The sequence below is a fragment of the Argiope bruennichi genome, chromosome 10 (genome assembly GCF_947563725.1).
Source record: "Argiope bruennichi chromosome 10, qqArgBrue1.1, whole genome shotgun sequence".
Taxonomy (NCBI): Eukaryota; Metazoa; Arthropoda; class Arachnida; order Araneae; family Araneidae; genus Argiope; species Argiope bruennichi.
Window position 1 is genome coordinate 11,747,677 of NC_079160.1, and position 14,389 is coordinate 11,762,065.

Genomic DNA, 14,389 nt, shown 5'->3' on the forward strand with positions numbered 1-14,389 from the left:
ATTAATATTATGTTTTCATTTTTCGCAAACATAAATTATTTCTAGAGTTTGACTTTCCTTAAAATAGAATGAAAATAATATAGATGTATAAATATTTTAAACATTTTTTGCATAAAAAAATACAATGTTTATTTAAGTTGCTTATCTTCCTTTTAAAATGTGGTAATCTTTTATTTTCTTTGAAAATGATTATGGAAACAATTAACTTTCTATTCTTTTATAAGTTTCTGTGAACCGTCTGTTATTTTTTAAGAAATTCGAAATTGAAAACTGTTTGGCGCGACTGATATCATCATCTTAATTAATACTACAATTGCGTGTAATAAAAAATGTTATGTGTTAAAATATTTTATATTTAAAAAAATTCACATTAAAAATCTGTGCTTTTTTTAAGAACTGCTCCTACATATCTACATGTAGTATACAGTTTATCCGCCAATTCAGTATTCTGCAATTTTTGGAAGTAGATCTAATACATTCTTGCAATATTTTGAACAATTTTACTATCATTTAAGAATTTGCTTCGTTCCATAGGTTGACTGCATTCTGTGCTCGGGTATTTCACCAAGCTATCGTCCGAGAATGGGAACCTTTCATCACCATCGATCCTAAAGTCATCCAGAGTGCTATCCGGTGGCTGCTCCAGCAGCAGAGTGCCGAGGGGTCTTTCTGCGAGACCACTCCTTTTCCCTACGACAGGAAGATGAACTTAACAGTAAGAAATCTCGTATTCAAATACTAGCTTAAGAGAGCAAATACTAACTTACTAGCTTATGAAAGTAAGCTCAATGTGGTAATCAATGACATAGAATCCGAGTAAAATCCGTTTGAAATTCCTTCATCCAAATATATGCCATAAAGGAATACATCTATACACCTATTCTTAATGGCGTACAGAAACACATTATCATGCCTGAGAACCACTATTTCATGTGACTAAAGAGATGATAATTAGTCTGTGTCAAATCGTGGTTACAGGAGGGATGATCGAAGCAGATCCATTGGAACTGCTACAAAATTTTTAAGTGATGTATGACTGGCTATTTGTAGACAAGAATTATATCAAATCAAGAATACATCAAGTTTTAGCAATCCTCCAATGTTTACTGAAGATGTTTTGCCTGAATTCGTAAAGATTACAAAGTTCACAATGAAACGCCGCTACCGAAATTTTTTTTACGTGTAGATGTTAGATTACTTCATGAAATTCATATTGAGTGTGACCTTTTATTTTGGTTTTCATATTTCTTGATTCAGTGAACGAATTAGTTAATTCCATTAAGCAATGCTTAATGAATATCTGCTTATTTTTCCAAATAATTGTGTTACTGTTTTCTGAATTCTTGCGAATCATCCACGTATGTCTTTTAACAGATTGCCTTTTGCTTTAAATTTCCATATTGTGAAATTCTCTGTTTTTATCATAAGAAAGACACTGGGTTTACTTTTCCGTTTTGGGCCACTTTTTTTTAATTATTTTTTCTTGTCTAGTCTGTAAATGATACGTAATATTTCGAAATTATTTCCATCGATTGTTAGTTCCGTATATGTGGCAACATGTACTACACGACTGCTATTGCAAAAATGTCCTCACATTGGTGAGATTAGGAACACAGTAGAGCAGACTGTCAATTCGATATCATCCTTGTCATGTCTTAATGTGTAAATCCGATTTTTGTGAAAATTACAAGGATAGTTCGAAATTGGTTTTTATATCGCTTCAAACAAAACGCCAATGTCAAATTTAAACAGTTAATCGTTTAACAAGTTTAGACAATTGTCGTTTTCAAAATGCTTAACCTTTCGTTAAGCGCGATTAAAATCATAATTGATTTTTTTTTCATTATAATTTATTTATCTATCAATTTTATAAATAAATGTATAAAATTTATTGGTTGTTCCATATATTCTTTTATTTCTACACTAGAAGATGTGTCTCTCTAGACAAGATGTTATCCTTTTAACAATATCTCAGATCTGATTGTTACAGATTAACTAGTGGAAATTGTAGTGAAAGGTCTTATGCCCAATGACAAGAGTACTTATGAAATTAAAAGTAATATTCATATCTCTTTTTAAATGTTAATATATAATAACATTAGAAGTTTTGCTTCCTCACAATGTGATCTGCTCTGTCCATGACGTTCACGAACACTCAGATCAAAGCTAATCACTAAATCTGGATTAAAATAAATAGTGATCCACAAACAGAAAAAAAAATGCAATATCGAATACAAAATTTTAAAAATGATGAAAGGAACTTTAGTAATAACCTTCAATTTAATCCGTGAAGGGAGAATATAATAAAATGCAAACCTTCGACTATAAACCTTTGCTGCTTTTTCACACTTAGATCTATTCATACATCGGCGAATCGATTAATTTTTAAAAATCTGTCTCAGTTGCTAAATGCCGAATCAGGGATTTCCTATTCACTAAGGATACAAACCAAAAGGACGATCGGTGTTCAGGGTTAAAAGATTTTTATATAATTTTGAATTTCTTAAACAACGAAAGGTGAAATTAATTCTTCCAAACAAAGGTGAAAATTCTTGTTGAATATGTAAGTGTGCGTGTAGTAAATGCATTTATAACTAACTGTAAGCTTAACTCTTACACTACTAAACCGATCCAATTATGTCGTAAAAAGTTCTATACTAAGGCGATTTCTGTTTCAACTAGGGGTGCAGGATGTAAAATAAATTATCAGTTAAAATGCCCTGCTTTTACTCCTTTAGGAAAGAAACCTGACCATTAGTATAGAGTTTGCACTTCCGGTTTGGGTCGGAATAGTAGTGAGAGGGTTAAAAGGATTTCAGGCTATTTACACTCTTACACTTCAACCACGAGAGAATTCATGATCTATTTCTTCCAATATTCATTCCTTTCTCATCACTTGCCCTAACACATAACGTCATTAGTGGGTTTCTTGTAGTGTAAAATATTAAGATTCTTAAACTGCCAAAAACAAGAGTGATCAGTATTTTATATCAGAAATCCAAACAAATAAAAAAAAAGGAACTGCATATTATTGAACATTTTCCTTATTTTAATATACTTACCCTGTGACATTTGTTTCTTTCAGTCGAGTCGTTTGAAGGATCCCGTAAAGTACCGCAATATCTCCCTGACTGCGCATGTGCTCATCACTTTGGCAGAAGTCAGCGATATTGGCGGGGTGAGTTCGTGAATTAATATCAAGCATGTTTAAGCATGTTTATATATATATATAGTTAAGAGTTTTGAACATCTGGAAAAAATAGAAGAATATCCTTAACTATCATAACTAAATAAGTAAAGTGTTCTAAATAAAAGTAATTTTCTTGACTTTTTAGCTTTGAAATGTGAAAAAAATGAACTTCTTTTTAGATAAGAAAAGGAGAATGACGTTTAATTCAGTCTCCTTTATGAATAAAAAAAGAATGAAACTTTTTTTATTCATAAGTGAATGTACATTCGGTGGTGTAGCGAGGATAATCGGCGTCGGAATGTATATGATCTTTCCGCTGCGAATCATATTTAGTAGGTTTAAAAGAAAATTACCCTGGCAATTATAATTCAAAACATTATTTTATATTTTACAAAATTAACATATCTTTATTTATTTCTCGACATAATCTCCGTAAATATAAAGACATGTGTCCTAACATTACATGAATTAGAATAACCTTTTCATCGGACTGTTACTTTCATTTTTATCCGCTTCTTATGTTCACCTTATTTATATCAGAGATTAAAAGAGTGCATAATTCAAACTCAAAACATTATATACACATTTAAGATATGTCGAAATGAAGAAAAAAAAGTCTTTTAGTCTACCGGTGATTTTAGAGGAAAAATTATTTTCCAGAAGTACATGGAGCAGAGGTGTTCTGGTTTTCCAGATTAAAAAATAATAATAATTCTATCATGTTGGTTGCGAATTGGGTACTCATTTTATTTTTCCGACAAAGAAAGGCATCTATTCAGTTGATTGGAACAAACAGTAGACCCTCGACAGTATTACAACGTATTTCTAAAATCTAAATACAGAAATAAAGGGAAAATGCCGGACCACTTGTAGATAAAATCTTAGCCTGTTGGCAAAAAAAAAAAAAGAATGGAAAATCCTCAAATATCAACTATACAGTTCGCATGCAACTCCTTATCTAATTACTTTAAGCTCAATGGTTTAGCTTTGACAAGTGAGCGCAAAGTACCAAAGGAAACTGGATTCGTCTGAACTAAAATCTGTGCAGAATCCTCTGGCCTTATTAGTATTGACCCTCAAGGTCACAAGCAATGTGCAGGCAAATGTCTTGTTTCAGATGAATAGAATAGACGTAATCCTATTCTTTACACTTCAGCATACCTAATATTTTTCTTTTCTACCGTAGGCAAAGTTTCCAAATATTTTTCTTTCACATTTACAGTAAATTTAGAAATGACAGATTAGTTGATAGAATATAATGAGGAGAACAAACTGTTTAAATACGATTTAAAGACGTACAGAATAAATTCTGCAATGGAGGCTGTGAAATTCTGATGTTTTAATCATATGATAGTTGTATCAACTTGTATTCGAAAGAAACGCGATTGGTACATCATCGGTATCATCCTTAACGAAAAAAAAATTTCAATTCTCTCATCATGTCCAGGTGCATATGAAATAAAAGTGAAATTTTACGTTGCTAATGCAAACATTTAATATTAATGCAAATAAATAACTTTTCTAACATGTTATTCTTGGTTTTGTAGGACCTTGGGTCGGCAGTGGAGCGTGCTCGACGCAGCGCTCAGCACTATCTGGAAAAAATATTGTATTCTTTGCGTGACGCGAAGGATCCTTACGAGATCGCCATCGTCACCTACGCGTTGACCCTGGTGGGCAGCGACGACGGTGAGGCCGCTTTCAATGCTCTGGATGCAAAGATGAGAGAAACAGGTAAGCTTGCCTTATGATATTTCAGTGCACAATACCTATGATATAGAAAATTTGGAGAGACAATTTCACTTCTGTGTTCTAATTCTAATCCCATATATAATTCCTTAAGATAGACGCCATCCTGTGTGAAACGGTTATAGCTATTGTGTCAGCAAACTGCCAATTTCTGTTCAACAGTGAAGAACACAATATTGCCCAAAATTGTGGTTAATTGTTTAACACGTTTTCTGCCTCGACTCACGCTTGATATTGGGATCATCGATCTAATAAAGTGGTCCCTTCTTTTTTATTTCTTAACTATAATAAATAAGAGGATCATCTAATTAAATAAATGATTCGTATAATTAGTTCTTATAATGATTCATATAATCAGTATTCCATAATCATTTTTAGTGAACTACAGGTCAGTCAATATGTTACGGCGTCGCATGCTGAGAAATTTCAACAGGAAATTTACCATTTATATTTTCAGACTGTACTTTTAACCAGCACTATTAAAAGTGGATGATGTGTATTTTAGTAAAATTTTCCTTACTGCAAGTAAACTTACGTTGAAATATTTCCTTAAACCATAACACACTTATGTATATCTAGTACTATCTGCCTTGAAACTTTTGAAGGAAGACAATTTACCTGCTTGTGTTGCATTTAGAATATAACTTCAATCTATGATTATAATTAACCGTTCTAATGGCATTTAGACTAATATAATCTTTCCCATTTCCCATGGGCCATTCTCTAATGGTAAATAACACAAATGGGTGCCTAAAACTCTTGCAGGAAGGTAATTTACCCCCGTACATATTGCGCCTAGAATATGACTTCAACCTAAGTGATACTTAACATTTTAGCAAGTATCAATATTTAGACAATTAAAACCTGTCACTTTTCTCATATATTCAGGATTTGGTATATATTCAGTTCTCCGCAGTCAAACATACTTTCTCTGCTTTTGATGAGTTCACAAATATATAAGAATAAAATGTAATTCTCGACATCTAGACTGATTTATAATTATGAAATTCTTCCCTGTATATTCTATTGGTATCACGGATTAAGATGTGCGTTTCATTACGTTTATACGAATCTAGTGGCCGTATTCTGTCGAGACTGATGCATCACCAGACTATGAATCGTATCGATGTCATTAAAGCGTTATATCCATATTTATGTAGAAATGGGGGAATTTTCTAAGCTAAGTATATTTTTCAGTGCTTCCACTTTCAAGTAGTTTCTCAAATACTTCCGAATACATTTCAAAAATATTCCACCTGACTTGCACACCCCACATTACTCTCTAAGTGAGTTCGTGGAATTTCTTCTTACTTCCTTAATCTGTGAACCAAACAATGGGGAAATTTATGTAAACGAACTCGATCGCTTTCACGCATTGTTGTTGATAAAGTGCACTCTAAAACTCTAGTGAAGTGTTTTAGTTTCTTTCATAAGGCTGAAATTTTTTTTCTATTCAAGCTACTTTCGCCTAATGCTTATTTTTTTTTAAATTCCTTCCGACTCCCATTCTTGATAAATTCAAAATTTTTAAAAGATCTATTTTAAAAATGCTTACTTTACACTGAACATATTTATATATTTATAGCCTTTATATTTATTTAATTTTCTTTCATTTAAACGTGGAATAATTTGGTAATCAGTTATTAAAATCATTTACTCATTATTTTATTTGGATACAGAATGTTTTTAAAAGGGAATCTTATCTTTTTATTTAAAATTGAGCGTTTTCCCTGCATTCCTTACATAGACTGGCATATGAAAATGTTTCTTCTATACTTTCATAAAACTTTCAAAAGATTTTTAAAATAAATTTTGCAAATGTAAACATCAATTATCGCATATTTTTATAATATGTCATTTGAATATCGCGCTTATTATAGAAATAATGGACATTTTCACATTTAAAATACTCCTTAACTTTATTTGGCATGATTTCTCTAAAGCAACATATTTTCATTGGCACTTATGGCAGATTTATAGCTTCAAATGCTTTGCAGTGATATTGTGAGCATGGATTCATGCATAAATTTGTAGATTATAATTTTAAAAAAATTCTCAGAATTAATTAAATTAAATATCTAAAGAATTCTAAAAGCACATTATTTTACATATTCTATATGCTTAATATGTGCATCCAAAATATTTTTGCTACAGCATTTCATTGTTTTATAATGAAAGGATAAAATCTAATAACATTAGTTGTTATTATATCTGTATTATTTACATTATGTAGCTTAAATCATAAATTTGTGTATAAAAGGCATTGGTAGACGTAATACAATAAACATATGGAAAACAAAGAATACTCACATCAAAATAAAATATTCCGATTTTAGAGTGAATAATTTCTTTTTTTCGTTCTTATTATATACTTTTATTGAATTTGTTTTGAATTTATGTTTGAAAAGCTAGAATTTTTAATATATTTTCCTCTGACTTCTTGATATGCTAAAATTTACATATTTTGTACAGTTGAGTGATATCGCCGATAAAGCCTCATTTTAATATTATTCATTTATTATCATTTATTATTATTATTTAATATCACTCATTAATATTATCAGAATCGATTATCTTAACTAAATTTCAATTGCTATTAACTGTAGCTCCTGATTATGAATTTGAGGAAGATTTATAGCATGTTTGCATAATATTTGTAATAAAAAAATTATGAAATTATGAATAAGATATTTTTTCTGTTTTAATTTTTATTAAATTGATTATTTATTTAACTCTCTAGCTACGTTCTAAAGTTGATTTTATGGTATGAAAATGAAAAATGAAATTAAATTATTCCAAAAGCATAAAACATGAATTGGAATCTCCCAATTTAGACTGTCTTTCATGTTCCGTTGTTCGAAGCTATAAACAAGCTAATGAAAGACTTTGATTTATTGTCTCTTAAGTTCTTCATCGTAAGATTTCCCTTCTTTTATAGGTTAATTATTTCCCACGTCACTTTAAATAAGCAGTATTGCTCGATCGAAAGGTAGTTGTCTTGTCCATTAGAATAAATATGGTTCCAGCAAAAAATGATCCATTCTTTCATCTTTAAATTACTATCTCTGTTCCAAACCAGCCTAGTATTCGACATCGGTCCTCTCTATCGACGAAGGAAAATCGTCTGAATATCTCAGCAAACCGTCAGTGTAGAGTTAAATGGAACCATTTTAATTAATAAACTTTTTCGCTTTCCAGCCGGTCTTCATTATTGGGGACGAGAGGCAGTGCCTCCGCCGTTAATTCGCATCGATAGCAACCGCCCCCACCTGTTACCTCGTCTGACGCCCAAATATGATGCCCTGAACGTCGAAACGACGGCCTATGCCCTGCTCACGCACATCAAGAGGCAGGCTGTCATACAAAGGGAGATCGTTCACTGGATCAACATCCATAGATCCACGGATCACGGCTGGGCCTCTACACAGGTGAGGAATTTTCAGTGCAATGCATGGTTATTAAAGCAGAATGAATTCAATAATTGAAATAGTGTTAAGAGTAGTCCAATGCTGGTTGCTTTTAATACTGAAATGTGGCATTTTACAATTTTTCATAATGAACATATGCACATATCCAGAAACTGATTTCATATATTTCAGGTGAAGTCATTCGAGGTCATGTCGAAACAGAAAATATATATATAGTTATTAATCATAAAATACATTAGGTTTTGAACAACTTTGTATAATCTTTTTTCTTCGAATGCCTTCGAGTTGCATATTCACAACATAGCAAATTTACCAGTTCTGAATCACCTGTTACAACACATATCATCGTCCGTTGAACCGCCTCTGCCTTGTCCAAAACAGGGAGTGACTAATTAAGTATCTTGCCTTATAATTCTAATTTCAGGCGAAGAAAATAGTAGTTATACGGAGTTAAATGCGCACTTCTTAGATAATACTGCACGTATTTATTTTTGTGTTGAACTCAATACTGTTCGGAAACCGTGGAAATATGACTGCGCATTACCATGATGCAGGTGTCAGCTAGCATATGTGATATTATTTTTCCCCATTATGTATCCCCCCGGGGGGGCACCTCGGAATGAGGATGAGATGCTTCCGGCATGATGGTTGGATCTCGCCACCCTGGAGAGTACACAAATAGGTGGTGGATCTGACTCCTCCTATCGATGACGGGACGTACTTCCTTCGGGGAGGGTTGTATCTTGGCCGGTGATGGCCCTTAGGACTCAACCACAGTTCCCGCCGGTGTTGCTGTTGCGGCTGTCCGGTCATTCAGCCTTATGGTTTAAATCCGTGTGCCTTAGTGACGAGTCGGAGAGTCAGTTGGTTGACTTCCCCATTATGTAAACATGCATTATGTAACCTTGATCGGCTTGTTAGAAGATAGAAACCACATTCTTAATTCGTCTTTGGATTTCTCTTTCTTAGGTGGGTGAGGGTCATCAAAAGGTTTTACATCTTTCGGGTTGAGTCAATCCTCATGGAAAAATTAGAATAAATGGCACTCAGGATGGTTTCGTTAGATACATATTATGGTAAATGTGATTAATCGTTGATTATGTGTATTTACTGATAACTATGTATAATTACCAATAAACTTATTGATGATTATCAATAATAAACACTGTTGATTACGAATAATCATCGGTAATTATTAATAATCACACACAGTTTATTACATTTATCATAAAATATACATTATTTCTCGAATTATCTTGCATGATACTGCGTAGTTGTTTATTGTTGTATATGAAGAACAAAGTAATTATCTGGCATTTGGAACTTTAAGATTATAAATTAAATTCACGCATCTCTTTTGAGGAAGGTAGATGCTATTCTGAAAGATATATATCTAAAGAGTTTTCAGCATGTGCTTCAGAATTGGTAGACATGGTCAGTATGCAAATACTGACTGAATACTGAATAAATACACTTCGGAAAAAAAATACATACTGTATTTTAAATACTGTGCAGGGTTATTGTTTTTTTGTTTGTTTGTTTGTTTTTGTTTTTTTCTTGCGAGCCAGTTTTTCTGAACAATTTTTTTTTTTAATTGAGTAATGTGATCTGATTCCAGGATACGATCGTAGCTCTTCAGGCATTGATGGCATACGCTGCACAGAACCGTCCTCAGAATGGATTGGATGTAACCGTAACTGTAGAACTCCCTTCCGTTCCCGGATACTCTCAACATGTGCAGATAGATGAGAACAATTTGTCTCAGTTACAGACGATTCAAGTGAGTATTTCTATATTCGCAACTTTTGCCCGCGTTTTTGACTATAAGATACTAATATTTTTTCTGTCTTCAGATACCCCGTGCATGTGGTACCGCAGTGGTAAAGGCCCAAGGTACTGGTGTCGCTTTGGTACAGCTGTCTGTCGATTACAATGTGGATAGGCAGCAACTCCTGACGCCTCCTCCCCTGTCTGCTTTCAACTTAGATGTAACGGTATCATACTCGGGAAGAAATAATTCACACATCAAATTACGATCTTGTCAGAGGTAAGACTTTGGTTATAATCTTACTTTTGAAAGGAAGGGGGGGGGGGGTCTTTTGTTTTCTTTCTGATATACAAAATATGGTGAAAGAATGCATTGGAATCATCAAAAATTTGGACTTTGAGATTTTGACCAGTCCCCATATTTTCAGACATTCTTGAACTAGAAAGAAACTGTTTTTGTTAATATATCTTCTGTAAACGCGATCATTGAAAAGCATAACTTGCTAGATGTATGAAATTAGGCAAAACGATCTCTAATCTGAATTACAGATTTGTATCATATTGTGGACCAAATCCTTTCATAAACTGACCTTTTGTTGGTTTGTATAGTCATAACTTAAAAACATTACTAATTTAATATATTCAATATATGTAAATTGTAGATTTGTTACAAATTTTTTGTTATATTTTCGATTTTCTTCTATGAATTGCAAATCTTTATTCTAAACGAGTCATATGTGTGAACAGTTCTAGGGGAGAACAAACTGCTAGTTAATCATGAATTTCAATCAATCTGTGTCCAAAATTTTTCACTTTTATAGTCGGATAAGAACCTATCTACAATTTTCACCGCATCTCTCCATCCGTGACACTTTCCACCTTTCACATTCATTATGTTAGTAAAACTTTTAAAACTTGAAATCAATTCCTCATGAAGCTGGAACTTAAATGAATAAGAAAAGTTTTATTATTGGATTTAAATACATTTAACACTGATAGCGATTTGTGGCATCGGTAAAGTTTTGTAAATTGCGGAATCATTGTCTTGCTCCAGAAAAGTTTTTTTTCGGTTGTTAATGTTTCTTGAAGCAAAAGGAAAGTATTAAATTTATAAAAAAAAAAAAACAAATTTTTGTGAAGAACACAGAATTTGGGTGGTTTTCTTTCCGTCGGAAATTGCTTATTTGGATCCAGAGTTTCATGCAGATCGAACCAACGCTTTTATTTCATTGCGAATATGACGACTAATGATGACTTTTGATGGATTGTATTACCAGTTTGAAGCAGATTTACAATATTGATATTAAACCTGCATGTTTAATTTCCTCCTTTTGCATTTTTGTGGAGTATCTTTATATGGGAGGATGAATATACTATTTGTCTTTAACGCTAAACCAAACCAAAATGCCCACCCAAAATTTGACAGAACTCTGCAAATTCAGTGAAAAGGCCACATACCTAAATTCAAGTCAGTATCTCTTTTTCTGTTATTGGGATCATAGTGTGATAGATGTAATTTCATTCAGAGGTAGCGATTTCACCGAAGCTTTCTCTTTCTTACCCTTCTCCCCTCCTCCCGCATAAAATTGTAGGCATTAGATTAGACCGCGAATATTTTGTATGGCACTAACATACTATAGTTAACGAAATATAAATATTTGGTTTAAATCTATCATTTTTATTGAATTTATTGTAAGAATATATTTTGGATGTCTTTTTGCCGACTGATTGACATCAAATATGTAGTCTCAAGCTGACATACTGAATCTCATTGAATTAAATCATTGCATTTATGAATTATTAAGTTCAAACACATACGAAAGCACAGATCGATAAAGAGTCAACGGTGTCACAGATTTGGTTCAAAATTTAATAAGTAAAGCCTGTGTACCAAATTTTATTCACCTAGTTGTTTCCGTTTTGTATAACCAAGGTTATTTGTACAGCTAGACAGACAGAATTCCTATGAATGAATTTCGTTCAAAATTTGATTTAAAAAATCTACAAATTTGGTCGTAAGTCCGTATATCAGATTTCACCCCTCTGTTTCAAAATGTTTTTGAGTTACCTTGTTCGCAGAGAAATAGACAGACATAACATCAAAAATATCATTTCCGGACTCATTTGAATCTAAAAGTTGGAAATTCTTCAAAATCTTGAGTTCGAATTTTTCTGGCATTTACGAATTTGATTCAGAGAAATTTAAAATATGGAGTATCAACAAATTCTCGGAATGGAATTTTTATTGCAATGCTTTCTTATCCATACATCTTTCTTCTCTTATAAGATAGCAAAAATGTGTCTAAAAAATAAATAAATAAAGTCAATTTTCCGGAAAAGTCCTTTAAAATTTGATTTTTGTTATGATAATTCTTGGTTAAGAAAATTCTCCATCGAATTTGTTTTCATTATTTGTATTTATTTCTGCATAATATAACTTCCAAAAAAGATGTATGTTCTTTATAATGCAAATTTAGAATAACAACTATTATATCTAAACTGAATGGATCATTAGTTTAAAAAGATGGATTGTAACAAATGTGTTATTTATATGTTTACAGCTGGACGTTACAGTCTGAGAGCCAGACGAGTGGCATGGCGGTTCTGGTGGCATCAATACCCACAGGCTATGGGATCGAGCAGAGAGAACTGAATGCCTGTGTGCAGTCGGGTGAAGTGCCACATCTGAGGGAGGCACGCTTCAAAGAAGGGGAAGTGGACTTCTACTTCGAACACGTGCGTGATTCGTTAATTAATTTTCAGTTCCCTTTATACCGACTAAGTTAGATAAAAATTATTCTTATGGTATACAGTTTTTTAAATGTAGTCTCTGATTAAGATTAACTCATTTTCATTAGAACATTAATTTAAATTAATAATATTTTTGTATTCTCTTGCCTTTACGAAACACTTTTCTGCAATGTCCCTTTTAAAATGCCAATGAACAGCTTAAGCCTTGTTGCTCTAAGCCACGATAAAAAAATAGACACATAAAGACTCTTATACTTGCGTGTTTTAATTACCATATAGTTGTCAAGCTACTAAAAAATTAGAAAATAATCTTATTTGTATAAATTTGTATACTAAATAATAATTTAAAATGATATTGATTTCAAGATTACCATTCATACACTAAATTTTTTTATACAATAAGATAATAATTAGCATTATTAATATTTGATATCTATAGAGGAAGAGAAAATTATTTAAACCTACGTGTGAAAAAATCCATATGATCACTTTAATTTACAGTGCGTTATCTGTATATTGAATATTCATATGCAATTTGTTGCAGTTGGAAATCTCCCCAGTATGTGTGTCCTTCACAGTCAGACGATGGTGTCCAGTTGCCAACATGACCCGATACCTCTCCTTCAAAGTGTATGATTATTACGCACCAGGTAAAGATATCTATACTCTCATATTTACGTCTTTGTATTATATTTTTATCAGAATTCAACTTTTTCGTATATTTTCAAAATATGACGTCTCTTGCGTTAAGTTTCGGAGTAGTTTCTACAGTTAAGATGTTCAAGACCACCACGGAAATTTCGCGTATTTTAAAATTGCATTTTTTCTTTCTCATATACGAAGTTTAGAGAAAATATTATAATCATTAAAAATTCAAATACTGGTTTTCGATGAATTTCCAAGGTTTTTGACTTTTCTGAATTCGAAAAACACATTTCTGGAAAATGTCTATGTGTCTATGACAAAAATAATCTAAAATACTTTGAGCTAGATGGTTGAAATTTGGTATATGGTAAATCTATGCAAAGAAAATTTATCTGTCCGGTTGTTCGAATATTTGTTAACACGATAATTACAAAACGAAGAGAGATAGATGGCTAAAATACGGTATTTCAATTTAACAACTATAGTGTTGACCCCTATGAAATTTTATCCAAGTTCAACAAAGGGTTGACTGTCTGTCGGTTTGTTCTTTCAGAAACATTTAAATGTGATCACGCAAAAACGCAATGACTTAAATATATCAAATTTTGTATAACATTTTATGATTACATATGTAGTTTTATGTCAAATTTTTGTCATTGCTTGTTAAAAGCGCATTTATTGGATACTTTTAACCTCATGCCAGGGATTAATAGCCAAAAGAACTCGCCAAGGATCACATGATTAATTTTAGTAAAAATGCTAAATTCAAGACAAAGATTAATATAATCAAAAGAAACATATCAAATGTTCAATTAAAAAATGTATATGACACAAAGATATAGACTTTTCACATTTCAAT

The 14,389-nt window shown here is 32.2% G+C and overlaps 1 protein-coding gene across 1 annotated transcript in view; it reads left to right on the forward strand.

Moving 5' to 3' along the window:
• The window catches only part of LOC129988194 (CD109 antigen-like), a 164,509-nt gene that overhangs the window by 144,839 nt on the left and 5,281 nt on the right, over positions 1-14,389 (forward strand). The window contains exons 28-35 of the mRNA XM_056096351.1: positions 535-715; positions 3,086-3,178; positions 4,738-4,924; positions 8,138-8,367; positions 9,986-10,147; positions 10,221-10,414; positions 12,696-12,870; positions 13,430-13,535. Of these exons, the coding sequence (XP_055952326.1) occupies positions 535-715; positions 3,086-3,178; positions 4,738-4,924; positions 8,138-8,367; positions 9,986-10,147; positions 10,221-10,414; positions 12,696-12,870; positions 13,430-13,535 (1,328 nt within the window). The remainder of the gene's footprint in view (positions 1-534; positions 716-3,085; positions 3,179-4,737; positions 4,925-8,137; positions 8,368-9,985; positions 10,148-10,220; positions 10,415-12,695; positions 12,871-13,429; positions 13,536-14,389) is intronic.